General features: G+C 38.8%; 1 protein-coding gene across 1 annotated transcript; it reads left to right on the top strand.

Annotated features, from left to right (window-relative positions):
* Positions 1 to 1,185: 1,185 nt before the first annotated feature.
* On the top strand, positions 1,186 to 12,677 carry vwa1 (von Willebrand factor A domain containing 1). Its single transcript, XM_032568232.1, has 6 exons — positions 1,186 to 1,576; positions 6,981 to 7,538; positions 9,439 to 9,765; positions 10,464 to 10,739; positions 11,001 to 11,276; positions 11,709 to 12,677. Exons 1-6 carry the CDS (start codon positions 1,498 to 1,500, stop codon positions 11,735 to 11,737), a joined length of 1,545 nt encoding a protein of 514 aa, XP_032424123.1. The 5' UTR covers positions 1,186 to 1,497; the 3' UTR covers positions 11,738 to 12,677.
* The last annotated feature ends 1,846 nt before the right edge of the window (positions 12,678 to 14,523 follow it).

A 14,523-nucleotide genomic window follows, 5' to 3' on the forward strand; every position in this document is an offset into this window, starting at 1 on the left:
CATTTTGGACAGTATTAACCAAACACTGGGTCATAAACTGTGACTGAATTGCATTTTAGAAAACAAATTGATTAATTTAAGTTAGCATTAGCTTTCTGCATTCTAAGTTAGCTAACTATGTTCAACTTTCACACATTGAGCAATTATTACTCATAGAAGTTACTAGAATAAGTCTGTTACTATATGAAACTAATGGACATCTTTATTATTGATTTACATGTTTAAACATTACTGCTTCAAAGTTTGTCCACAATTTTAATTATTTGCATCTCGATCAGGTTTTCTTCAGATTTACAATTTTGTCATTCAGCCAATGAGTTGCTATTAGCAGTATACAAAAACATAAAAAGTTTCATAATTGTGGAGAAACATGATCTGAGTTTATTTGGATTTTATTGTCATGTTGACAATAACTTACATTCTCCTGCTGTGGGCAGGGATGATATCCTGGATTAGTGTAAATCTGAAAAACCTCTGACTGAAGGCGTTGGTGTTGTATCACAGTCTGATGAAGATAATACTCTGAATTAATTTTATAAAGAATATTCTTTGCACAATATTCTTCAGAGGTTCCACAGCATCCAGGTCACATTGAGATTAAAAGGCATTTGGGCTTTATGTATGCAGGTGAGGTATTATTTGAGCTTTTGTGATGTTAATCAGCTGCTTCCTGTTGCAAACCACCCTGTTGCTATGGTAATGCATCCTAACAAATGGCTAAAGTAAAAAAGGTATCAGAAAAAATCCTTCCATCTGCACAGCATCCAAAACCAGAGAATAGTTGTTCAAAAAACTATTGTTTCTGCTAGAAATTAGGGAATAAAGCTTTTAAAAATAGAAAAAATCAGAATAAAATGAACAGAGCTGCTCCAACATGCTGCCACCTTGAATCGATTGATTCATTGATGGAGTCTCTATCAGATTTAAGTCAGGAATCCAGCTGAACCCAAAAATGTTAATATTACTTTCACTCAAAAGAAACATGTTAGTGAAAATTACTTTAACTTGATCTTCTTCTTCTTGTTGTTGTTTCACAGTCAGTGTGATTGTAAGTAACAATATTTAGACTACAAAATATACATTCTTTGGACCAATTTGAAAGAGGACATCCTGTATATATTTTATTTTGAAGTTGTTTCCGGGGAGCTCGTGTTTACCTCTTTGTGCTCTACAGCTGTATCTTCAGTAAGAAAGAGGGAGAGAGAGAGAGACGGGCATTTGGGTCCAAACTTTTTGCGCACACGTATGGTCTGAAATTTTGCCTTCAGTTTTTTAATTTCACCTCCGGAGCTTAGCTGATCATGCGCAGCGAAGAGGACCGATAAAAAGAAAAAGTAAAGGCGCGCTGGATGTGACTCTCGTAAATTATGCGCCTGGCAGTGATTTACTGACAGGGAAGTGTGCGCCTCCGGGCTGCTGCCAATGTATGGTTGAGCCTGGAAGACAGAAGGTCTGTGATATATTCTGCTCGACGGGAACCGATACACAGCCGTTGTGATGGATAGCCACATGTTAATATGGATGATGATGATGATGGTGGTGGTGGTGTGTTCGCAGAACTCCGCACCTGAAGGAGGTAACGAAACTGAAACCCTTCTTCTTTAAAAACAAAAAACAAAAAAAACAATTATTGTTCTCGTTTATAATGTTGACTTTATTATTACTGAACGAGTAAAAAAAATAAATACACTTAAGCTGAATACTTAGGTTTCACTTTCGTATTTAATTTAAAATAAAGTGATCAGTGATTTGTAACTTTTAGTCAGTGAACATAAATTGAGTTTAAATGCATTAATGACACAATGATGTCTGTGACTCCTGCCATTAGGAAGTAAAGCGCTCCACTAAATGGACACACTGTCTGCTCTGTGGATCAGGGTGGGGTTGATATTACTCCACTGTTCTCACTGACATGGCATGGCTCCAGGTACAAGATTGAGAGTTGATGAAGTCCCACTGCCTCAGGCAGGAGGGGGTTCCCAAACCAGAGGGCATCCAGGGACCACACAGGCAGGCAGCGGATGGCCTCAAGTGCCCTGACAGGAATCAGACATACACTTCTCAGCATTACAGCAGGGGAGGATAGAACAGTCCTGTGGGAGAAATTAACTCAATAAGTCACATAAATTACAGGATTTAATCAACTCTATCCATCCATTCCTTCATGTTTTCTAAAAACAAGCAAACATGAGGACTCTACTTTGATTTAGTTTTAATGTTTGTCTTTTCTTTCATTGCCAGTTGGAATGACCCACAGGTTGACAGCTTTTAATTTCTAAACCAACATCAAAACAGCTGTGGTGCTGCGACCATTAGCGGCTAAACTTAGCGACTGTGACAATTGTGGTTTTCTTAATGAGACTGGATTTTTATAACTATGGTATTAGTGAGTGGGATCTGATACTTTGCTGCTGCATTAATAGAAACCAGATGAGATAACGAGCTTGCAGTAATTATACTTCATCAGTGTATAGTCATACTATATATATAAAAACTTGTTCTCATAACAATCAAGATTGAGAGTTGATGAAGTCCTACTGCCTCATAAATTAATCTATTCTCTTGGGATTTTTCTGAATTTAGCATAAGCTGAGTCAGATTGGATAATAGCATCTATAAACAGAATTTTGTTGCCACTGGGTTTATGTCTGAACCGCTAGAAACACATGCATGAATATAAACCTTTACTTTGGAGCTCTGGCTGCATGTTTAGGATCAGTGTCTTACTGGAATATTAATATACTTATATTAATATTTCAGTTATGGTCGATGACCGACCTTTACCAAAATTATTTATACATTTTATGTATATATTTCCATATACCGGGAAAATCACAAAGGACTCCACTCACCCAGCACACACTCTTTTCCCTCCTGCCCTCTGGGAGGCGTTACAGAAGCCTACGGACCAGAACCACCAGGCACCGGAACAGCTTCTTCCCCACAGCTGTTACGCTTTTGAACGCCTCCTGACATAAAACATAAACTATAAGGACTGTACTCCCCTATCCTCTCATACAACAATAACACATGGACTATCCTCACACACACACACATCACGGACTGTTTTCTTCACACACACATACAACCTGTAAATTTTATCTGCCATTATTTATCTTGTATTATATTATATACATATATAATCCATTCCCTAACATTCTTGTATATTCTGTATAATCTGTGCATATAGCTCCCATATTTATATTTATACACACTATCTATATCTCTTTGCTATAACCCCTTATAGTCCATACATACATAGTCTTGTACATCTGTAAATAAATATTTATATCTCATAGAGCACTTCTGGATAGATGCAAACTACATCTCGTTGCTTGTACTTGTGACAGTGCAATGACAATAAAGTTGAATTCTATTCTATTCTATATCCTTTCAACTTTGTTTAAAAAACAACCACACTGTTGGCATTGCTTCTCTGCTTCAGTTAAACTCTTCAAACTTTGTGCTGCATCACAGTCACATGACCAGAAATAATAAATAATAAACATCACCGACTCCAGAAACACAAACAGCAACAAGATGGAAATAAATATCAGCTCTTGATATCGGCCCAGTTTTACTCATTGGACCGATATGTTAAAAAAAAACTAATATCGGCCGATACCGATGTCTTTGCCGATTATGTAGTTAATTCCTATTAAACACAGATGGACTATTGCCAGTTTTATTGCCCATTTATTAGAGTAAATGGGGACTAACAACACAGGAAGCACTTTTCCTGATTTTTGTTTGTTGAGAAAAAGAAAACTAGAATTTGATGAAGTTATGTTTGTTTCGTATGAAATTCACAGAACCTTTATCGTCCATGGGTCATACGTTTTGCTTTTCATATTTCCATTCATAGGTATAATATAAAACCATAAAAAATATAAGAAAAAAATCATTTTAATGAGAATAACACTTCTATATAGTTCTGAAAATCTTACCTGACCACCCCAGGTCACAGTTGTTTGCCTGATTTTTTTCAAAGTCCTGCTATTGATAATAATTTAATGCTAATTTTAATTTAAAAATGATCTAAAAAACTTATACCAATAGATAATTTTGCAAGATGCTCAACATTCCTCATTTTACGTTTCTGGGGTTTTTTCATGTTGGAGATCTCATAAAATTACTATTTTATTCTCCTAATATTTGTACTTTATTCTGGTAATATTATGACGTTATTCTCATGAATAAGTAAATAAATCATAGCTTGGCTCTAATTTTCCCTCGTAGAGTTGACCTGTGTTCAAAATAGCTGTACAGCGCGCCTGCAAACCAAGATGGCGGCATCGCTTTGAACTATGGAAACTCAAGAAATGCATTCATAGAAAAAAATCCAGATTTTCCAAAGATTAAATCTTCAAAAACCATAAATTCTATTAATCAATAAAATGAACTTATCAGCCAGTCCTAATTGAAATGATGTGTCTGATATGTCCCGTGGTTATGTGATAACTGCTACCTGCATCAGCCACAGACAGTAAAGGGTCTAGACCATAGGTGTCAAACTCTGGCCCATGGGCCAAAGTTGGCCCGCAGTGTAATTATATTTGGCCCACGAGGCAATTTCAAATTAATATTAGAGCCGGCCCGCCGGTATTATACATTGGCAACGCTGTGACGCCGCATTCACCGCTTATACTACAAATCCCATAATGCTCTGCTGTTTTTTTGGCACGTCAATCAGGACAGAGGCAGACACGCATCCTCCTCTGTGTCAGTAGCACTTATGGTAGCGGACATGGATGTATTAGGAAGGTGGTGATCCGTCTTCTTGCGCACTCCTTCGATTGAAAGCCCCGGCTCACCCCGCATCCCCGTGCCTCTCCCCCAAACCACACTGCGACCTCAAACTACAGCTGTCACTGTGTTACCCTACCAAAAAATGGCGAAAAGAAAGACAGAAAATAGAACTTTTCTGGACAGGTGGGAGACAGAATATCTGTTTACATATGTATGTGAGCAACTTTTCTCCTCAGTGAAAATGACGAAAACGTCTCACAGGAGACGTCTGACTGACGAACATCTTTGTTCGATAATGAAGGTTTCCTCAGTCAAACTCTGAGCCCCGACATTGATGAACTGGCATCCAAAAAAAGATGCCAGATATCTGACTTGGCTGCATCAGAGTAGATCAGTGTAGATAGATAGATAGATGGATAGATAGATAGATAGATAGATAGATAGATAGATAGATAGATAGATAGATAGATAGATAGATAGATAGATAGATAGATAGATAGATAGATAGATAGATAGATAGATAGATAGATAGATAGATAGATAGATAGATAGATAGATAGATAGCATTTATTGTCATTGAACAGAATTCAACGAAATTTCCATTGCAGCTCCTGTGCAAAAGGTCAAATATATACAGTAAAAATAAGCAAACACACAATAATAATAATAACAATATATACAACTAAATTAACTAAAGGCACTCAACCACACCAAGCAGCAGGTCCAATTATGGCAAAGTACAGATGATGTGACAGTGCAAAGTGCAGAACAATATGGCTGTGTAGGGGTGGGGGATATGTATGTGTGACTGCGAGGTTATGATATGTGTGGGAGGGGGGGGCGGCAGGGAGTAATGGCTCTGACGGCTGTGGGGAAGAAACTGTTTCTCAGTGTGTCGCAAAATGAGCAATAAATACGTTTTCTACGCACCTTTTCTTGTTACTCCAAGGCCTGAATGGTTTATTCATAGTTTATTTAATGATTTATTCATAGTTGTTATGTTATTTTATTTTCAAATTTATTAGTCTGTGTATGAAGCTAATTTTGACATTTACCTCAGAAAAGAGGCATTCAATTTTTATTTAAATTTTATTTAATATGCCATTTATATGTTTTATTATTATTTTTAGCAATTCAATTTTGCACGCCTGCACTTTTAAGTTATATAAGCCTTGCTTGTTCAATATTTATTGTTAAATCAAAACTTGTTTGGGTCCATATTAAAAGATTCATTTGTTCAACCTTGGCCTGCGGCTTTGTTCAATTTAAAATTTTGGCCCACTGTGTATTTGAGTTTGACACCCCTGGTCTAGACAATATTGACTTCAGCAGATAAACCCACACCTGCATTTAGGTGGAGGCTGTGTGGGTTGGTAAGGACCAGCACACAGACTCCAAAGTCCAAACAAGAAGAGAGACGTAAATACTTCCTGAGCTGCATGGAGGAATAAAGGTGTGGGTGTGGATGGAGGGCATGTGGGAGAGGAAAGGCTGGTGCTGTGCTGCTTTCTCAGCCTTCAGCTCTAAAGAGGATTCAAAGAAAACATAACCTCTGAAGACTTTTGTCTGAGCTTTCTTCTTATGAAGTCAAACTAAATGTAATTGCTGTTTCTCTCACAGGATTTGTTTTTCTGAACCACTGGTCTGGCTGTTTTCCTTCGGATTAATGACCATTCTGAACGTCTGCAGCCATTTATCTCTGTTAGATTCAGTTCCTTACACTGTATATGTTTATATGTGTGAATATACATGTGTATATGTATATATGTCTACCCAGCATTCCTCTCTGTCTCTCACATGGACCTGCCCTCTTCCCTCTGCACTTCACTCGATTTCATGTCTTTTATTTCCCTACAGTTTGTTTTTTTCTTCACTCCCTTTTCCACAACTATCCAGGAGCTACTGTTCTGTTCACTGTTTATGTCAACTTGTTTTGAAAAAAAAAATCACCCTTTGGCTCATTCCTTAGCTGCCTTTCATTCATCGGTGCCTGTGAAGTACTTACTGGCTGTTTTGTTTGTTTTGAGTGCTGCTTATCTGCACATGTCGCTGTGGCGTTGATGCTGACAATATTCCCCATAAGATTGCTGTAATAGACAGCGTTTTTCCAAGGAGCTTGGATTGTGAAAGGGAGGGTGTTCTGTGGCAGCCGATTGTGGAAAAAATTGCGGGAGTGAGAAGGAATCTCAGTGGAGGTTTATGACTATATACATAATTTTTTTCCTCCACAGTGCTGAACTGCTGCGAGGGTGACGTCCTCTTTCTGCTGGACTCCTCAGGGAGCGTGACATCCTATGAGCACGCCCGCATGCTCTCCTTCCTGTCGGAGCTCCTGCTCCCCTTTTCTCTGGGAAGGGATCAAGTGAGAGTGGGGCTGCTGCAGGTGGGTACCAAGCCACGCCTGGAGTTCAGCTTCAACAGATACAGTACCCAAAGTGGCCTCCAGGGGGCTTTGACAAACATCCTACCCCTGAGGGGGGACACCAACACTGTGGATGCTCTCAAAATGGCCAAGGAGTGGGTGCTGCGCCCCGGGACGTCTGATGGGGCGAGAAAAGGGCTGCCCAGAGTACTAGTGTGGTTGACTGATGGGGTGAAGCCAGGGGACGTGATTGGACCGATGGCTGAGCTGCGGGAGGAGGGCGTGGCGTTGCTGGTGGTCTCAACAGGGCACAGTAATTACAAGGTGCTGAGGGAGGTTGTGACCCCTCCTGTGGAAAACCACCTGCACTTTGTGGACATTGACGACATGGGCATCATAACCAAAGACCTGCGCGATGCCATCATTGGTGAGATTGCTACTGAAAGGTGCTCTTCTATTTTAAAAGCTTTAAGTTCAGCTCTTTGGCTTGTGGCTCTTTGGTTTTCTTCCATGACTATATAAGCTGTTGCAGCACTGGCTGCCATGCTCCTAAACCAGTCTCAAACTGCATTCCTCGAGGGCCAGAGGACTCTGGCCCTCGAGGGCCCTCGATGCCACCTCGAGGGCCAGAGGCCCTCGAGGTGGCATCAGTTACAAGATCATCACTAATCAATAAGTTAAATATAGGCTCATTTTCTATTTGACATTTGTATAAATATTTGCTGTTTGCAAACAAAAGTGTCGCCCCCTGTTTGTCATTAATGGAAATGCGGCTTTCTGACTAGCAACTTTTTTTCTCAAATGTTTTATTTGAAGTCTCCATTGAGGACCGAATACCAAATATAACAATATATTTACTCTCACTTCTTACAACGGCAGTTTCTAAGCTGCCTACCGTTTTACTGGAAGAACAAACATATTTAGGACTCACAGAAAACTGTTATAAAATGTAATAATTAAGAACTTTACATAATTTCTCATTTCAAGTGAAAACTATATTTTACAAATGTCACAATTTGTGTAAAGTCTTATTTTTATTCCAAAATTTAACACAAAAAATAAAGGCCAATCAGGAAATGTTTGCATGTTTGGAGTTAACCCCTCTGTTGCCAACTCAGTGACTTCCCTGCTATGTTTAGCAACATTTCAGACAAAAGAAACTGGCATCGGCCAAAATCAGAATCAGCGGGTCAGACTTTTTAAGGATCATAATCTGTGATTGGCCAGAAAACTGCAATCGGTTCACCACTAATAATTTTCCTCTATTTCATTGAAACATATACGTAGATATATATTTTATTTTTGTGAACTAAAAAAGAGCATCAAACTGTAACCTGTCAGCTGATGTGCTTGCTGACTGAAAATGTTTGAAGTTCTTAGTTTTGATGGTTTTAATGAATTGGGAGAAAAAATTGGATTTTGCTGCATTTACTTGCTGACAACTTCTCAGAGATGATTGAAGGAAAATTTACAGATTTCAGTTGTTGGGTGATTATTCAGTTATTACCAACATATAGAATGCTAAATATTGAACAAGTTATGTAAAATGAAATTACTTTAAGTCCACTGAGATTTCAATAAAATCCAGCTGTACTGAGACTGAGGTTGAAACCATACAGAAAACATCTAAAGAAATTTTTACCAAAAGTGTCCTTTAAACAAAACATTAACTGTTGTAGACATTTCTTTTATTGTTGGACCTGCAGTAAGTGCAGTGGGTTGCCAGTAAGGCATAGTGTTCCTCCAGTGTAAGTCTAGACAGGATGCCAGGACACTATGAGACTCCTGCATGTTTGAGACTCTCTGAAATGTGACCGGCTGATCTATTAATGGATTACTGATTCAACTTCCCTTCCTACGTTCTCCAACACTATGTCAGACATACATAAATACACAGTAGGGAGTTTGCCCAATTCTCAGGCTGCATTAGGTAACTGGCATATTACTTTGCAGAGCCCACTTCATAACAGTTTATGTTGCATACAGAGGATATGATGCACAGCATAAATAAAACCTGTGTATATGTAGGCGAAATACAGTAGTCCTTAATTAGCACAAAGATCTAAGCACATATATCAATGCTCTCTGTAGCTGTTTTATTGCTGACAGTTTACGGGTTGGTTATTTCAAGTTGTCTTATTGCAGGAGTTAAGAATGCAATTAGAAAGCAGAGCCTGTGTCTGTGGGAGGCTGTCTGAAGTCTGGACATATTTAGCTATCTGTTTTGCCACCTTCCTTGTTGACACTTATGACACTTGACCAAATTACTCCTAGCCCCTAAACTGCACTGCAGTACCAATAAAATCTCCTGGTTTTGTCCCAAACAGAGATAATCAAAGCTGAGCGCCTTCATGTACGAGACGTGTCCACCAACTCGGCCTCTCTCCACTGGAGGCCCGTTCTGTCTGGTCTGACGGGCCACTACGAGATTCGCTTTGGTGAAGTTTCAACTGGAGGCAGTGGTGGCGGCGGCGGATCAGGGACCAGTCCGAGCACCGGTGGAAACCAGTACCAGAGACTGATCCAGTCCACGCAGCTGAATAGCCTCAGACTGACTGACCTAAAGCCAGACACCACCTATTCTGTCAGCCTGATTCCAGAGTCTAACGAAATAACATTTAACACACTCTCCACCACCTTCACAACAAAGCCAGGTTAGATTGTTTCCCAGACTGTGTCCAGAAACGTGCACTGTTATTTTCTGCTACTGTTGAGCTAAGGGTGCCTTCACACCAGCTCTGTTTAGTCAGCTTTAACTTAACTCTTGTCCAAACGGTTTGTTTGGGGAACCAACTGCGCAATCGAACTCAAACACGGACCAAAAAAACTGACTCTGGTCTGCCTAAAAACCTTTGTCTCTGGTTCAAAACCGCTCCAAAAGCAGGAAGCGAACTATAGTGTAGGGTATTCTGGGAAAATATAACCAAAACAAATGCTAGAGGGAGAAATGTTTGATATCTTTTACTAAAAAGAAGCCTTTCAACTGCTAAAATCTGACGCTCTGAGACTGTTCTATTTTTGTTTAAATCTTGTGAAGAAGGAAATTGAGCTCATGTCTTCGTCTGAGATCTTTGTGTCTTTTCCTTCTTTGATTCTTGGTGCAGCACCCCCACAGGCAAGGAGGGTAACAGGTTTTTCAAAGGTTCGGATCGTTTGACTCAGTGCTGTGTGAAAGAAAACCAAATCAGCTAAAAATGTAACAAATATTGTGATTTTTGACCTCAATAGAACCGAGTCTTCTGGACTATCTGGTGTGAAAACATCCTTAGAACGTTTTTTGGACATCAGTCAGTATTTCTTACCTTTGAAAAAATGTGTCTACCATGATCATTTTTTTATTTTATTCTTGTAGTGGTTGAGAGTCCAGCTGTTGTAACAATTTCTGAGTCTGGGGAGACCAGTGTTCGGGTGAGCTGGGGCCCTCTTCAACCAGACACTGTCACGAGTTACTACATTGAGTACTCCACCCTGCCCAGGGGCAATCTCCAGACCGTCACAGTGGGCCGAACACAGAACTCCACCCTGCTGAGAAACCTCCAGCCAGGGACAACATACCTGGTCACAGTGACTGCCCGGCATGCCTCAGGAAAGCAGAAATCGATGTCAGTTAAAGTTTGCACACAAGAAGGTGAGCATTGAGAAGAGTTTGAGTTTGGGATTGAGTTTTCTCATGGTCTCTGGTACAGATTATTAATAATAGCTTTGACTATTATTAATAATACTTTTATGAATAGAAATTCCTATTTTATCAAATTTAGTTCAGACTATCCTTCATATCCTCATACTGCAGTCTCAAGTTTAGTCTCAAAATTGCTGCCTTCTGTTTTTCGACTTCTCCAATCTTTTCGGTATAAAGCCTGACTAACTGCTAGGAGCTTTCTGTGCCCAGTGACTCCAGCCCTGGATGACCTCCAGCTCACCACCGTGGGAAGTGCTTCAGTGCAGGTGGACTGGAGGGGCAGCACAGCTGGTCTGAGGGGCTACTGGCTCACCTGGGAGGGGCAGCAAAGCTCAGCCACCAACCAACGCTCCTCCCTTTACCTTCCACCCGATTCTCTGTCGACGCGCCTCACACACCTCCCCCCTTATGCCAGAGTTTGTGTGTCTCCCATTTATCGAACGGCAAGGGGGGATGGACTGTGTTGCACAGCACAGTTTCACTCAGGTGAGTCCAGAAGGACAAAGGTCATTTGGGTTATGAAATTAGTAATGTGACAAGTGTGACATATGAAAGACCGAAAATAAACTAGTGCATTGTGAAAGTGGAAGCAAAATAATTATAATAAAAAAATAAACAGATAAATTATATAGCTATACCTATATACAGTATATACAAAATATAATCACTTGAGGGAGTAATTCTCCCTCAAATGACAATAACTTAGACATATTTGTACATCTAAACAACCATGTAAATTAAAGCTGTCAGCATGTAGGAAAAATTGTTTTTTTTTTCCCCTTGATGATTATTTGAATTATGATCGCCTTTACATGCAAAACCAAACCAAAAAAGCAGCACTGCTTTTTTTTTTTTTTATCTACGTGGCGTTTAAATATGATCCCAATCGGTTGCAAATGTTTCTCTTTCTCCTCTCAGATGCTTGGGGATACGGCTTCCAGTCGTAGCAGCCTTGCGTCAAACGTGCACCTTACCAAAGAAAGAGGGAGGATAATGGGAAAGAATGCTGACTGCCTTCCATAATTCTTCAAAGTACCTCTCCCCCTCTGTGGACATGATCCAGAAGAGATGTGATTTGGCTCATGGAGCAGGCACTTCATAAACCTGCCGCACATACTGACTGCAAAACATCTCAAATTCAAAGAAAAGTATTATCTGTCTTTATTACTGTCCGATCTGTTTGTCACCCGTAGATTATCTAAATTTCTTTGATCAAATGACCCAAGCTAGCAATGTGGAATATTTCAGCGGCCTGTTTTTGAAGACCCAGAGCAGGGGAGGCTGGGAATGCTGATGGCTTCTCTGGGATGTTTTGCAGAAGAGCTTTACAACATATGCACACCATGTGTCCAAATCTGCATTTTCTTTTATAACTCTTAACACCATGGGAACATCTGATACACATTTACTACAAATAATGTTGTACTTAAATCACTTTTCTTGCTCAACACATGCTTTAAGACTTTCATTGAATGCTTGTATGTACTCTGGGGAGTGCAGCAGGGTCACGTAAAAGTGAAGTTCTGAATAACAGAATCTTTTGCATTGCTTTGAGCTTTAAACACAAAACATTCACACACTCTGGAACCAGACAGATGCAGCATATGAAACAGATGTGTGCAACTAAAAGTCACATTGAGTTGCTGTCTATATATTGGTCTATAATTCATATTTATTTATCGAGAACCTTATAGGAACTAACAACTTTGAGTCTATATGGAGCTTCAGTTTATGTTTTTTGACTGTTACTGTTTTACAGCTTGTGTTTGCTGCCCCCTACTGTAAAGTCGTGTACTGGCTTTCTGCAGATTTTTCCCTACATTTATTTTTTTGTTGTTTTCCATTTAAAACCTCATACAAGGTTTCAATAAACTTACTTAAAACATGTATATGAATGCTGCTGTCCATTCTTAATGTTGTAAAATAGGTTAAATACTTAATGTCGAGTATTACAACGGATCGAACATATCTGTTTATAAGCTTACAAAAATTTTACAAGGTAACACAACTTTACAAGTGAGGACTCGCTAAGCCTATCCTAGACAAGATTGGGAATGATAATTTATTCTCTTTCTAGCAAGAGTTTACAATTACCACTTTTTAAAATTTATCTGTGTGGACACTTGAGAATGATGTGGCATAAGTAGGAACTTCTCCCAAAGGGAGGCAAAAATATATTTTTGACTCTTAACTGGTTCCATAAATAGGTTAAAATGATTCCTGGTATTACAAAGATAATCGTTTTCCCAATTTTGCTCCGGTTTCTACCATCCAAAGTTTCATTTTCTTTACTTTTTCACTAGCTCTGTCTTCATTCTTTCTATTAAAGGTTTGAAAAATCATTTATAATTAATCCTATTTTGTAATAGTAAAATGTTAGCCGAGCTAATCTGAACAAAAGAATTCTAGATTTAGGTCAAATGGGAAACCTTTGGCTTATTTTTTAAAAATTTATTTAGCAATTTTTTTATTATTTTTTATATGTCATTTTTATAGTATTTTAATTAGAGTAAAGGTACTGTCTTTAGCACAGCCCAAAAAATAACCAGTAGATGTTTACTCAGATACTTCTATCCAAGGTGGTTGTTGATGTTATAAAAAAAAATCACAGCGCAACACATCTTAAAATAAAATGGAAAAAATAGTTTATTAAGAGTTTATTAATAATGTTCTTATGACCAATTCTCTTAATGGTTTTCCCTCCTAAATTCTAAATGTTGTATCATTAATAACCCACTGTCTCATATCATACTACATTGTCGTTATTCTAGGTCTTGTTGTATCTTTTCTTTTACGTACTGAATCTGTGTTTTGTAATGCATACACCTCTTAATTCATTTTGCTGCTCCCATCCATCCATGGAGATTAAATCTTTTCTCAAACATGTATGAAAGAATCAAAACAAAACTCTAGGAGTCTCTTTGATGAGGGAATAACATTTAAACATGATGAAAAGCTCAAATAAGTCAATACATAAAACTGCCTCTTTAAAGATTCTCCACATAAAATGACAAAAAGAAAGCATGCTTTTAGTCAGTTTTGCAATACAGATATGAAATTATATGCATTTAAATATAAGTACATATTCAAATTCAAAAATAGTTTATTTATCCCAAAAGGAAATTAAATGTTGCTGTGTTCATGTTAATTCAAGGTTCTTCAAAGAGTTATTGCTGATGGTGATGATGGGCAAGACAGAGCTCCTGTAGCTGTTTGTATAACAACTAACTTGAAAAAACCTCTGACTGAAGACACTGTTTTTCTGTCAGTCTTGTGAAGAGGATGCTGAGGGTTGTCCATAATTTTCTTGATTTGTATTTACAGCTGTGGCTTTGATACTCAAAATTGAGCTCAAGTGTGTCTGATTTTCACTGATTATTCTTCAGATATCACTACAACTTGACTGGAGTTCACCTGTGTCAAATGCAGCTGAGCTTGTGGTGTGTATAAGAGCGGAAACATTGCAATGAAGACATCCATGAAACATAAACATCCCAGAATGCACTGGGCTATGTAGATCCCAGAAACGGGTATGTTTGGCTCCCTATATCTGGCCTGGGGTAATCAGAGAAGAAGTAAAAAAGGTAACCAAGAACTCAAAGCTTATTAAAGCGGTGCTGTATATAGTGTTGTATTTTGGAGAAAGGAAAACAATGCAAAAGATCTATCATTGGCTCAATTTCTAGGACGTAATTACCGGCAATAACCGTTAGGGGGCGTTAACCACACACCG

The sequence above is a fragment of the Xiphophorus hellerii genome, chromosome 1 (assembly GCF_003331165.1).
Source record: "Xiphophorus hellerii strain 12219 chromosome 1, Xiphophorus_hellerii-4.1, whole genome shotgun sequence".
Taxonomy (NCBI): Eukaryota; Metazoa; Chordata; class Actinopteri; order Cyprinodontiformes; family Poeciliidae; genus Xiphophorus; species Xiphophorus hellerii.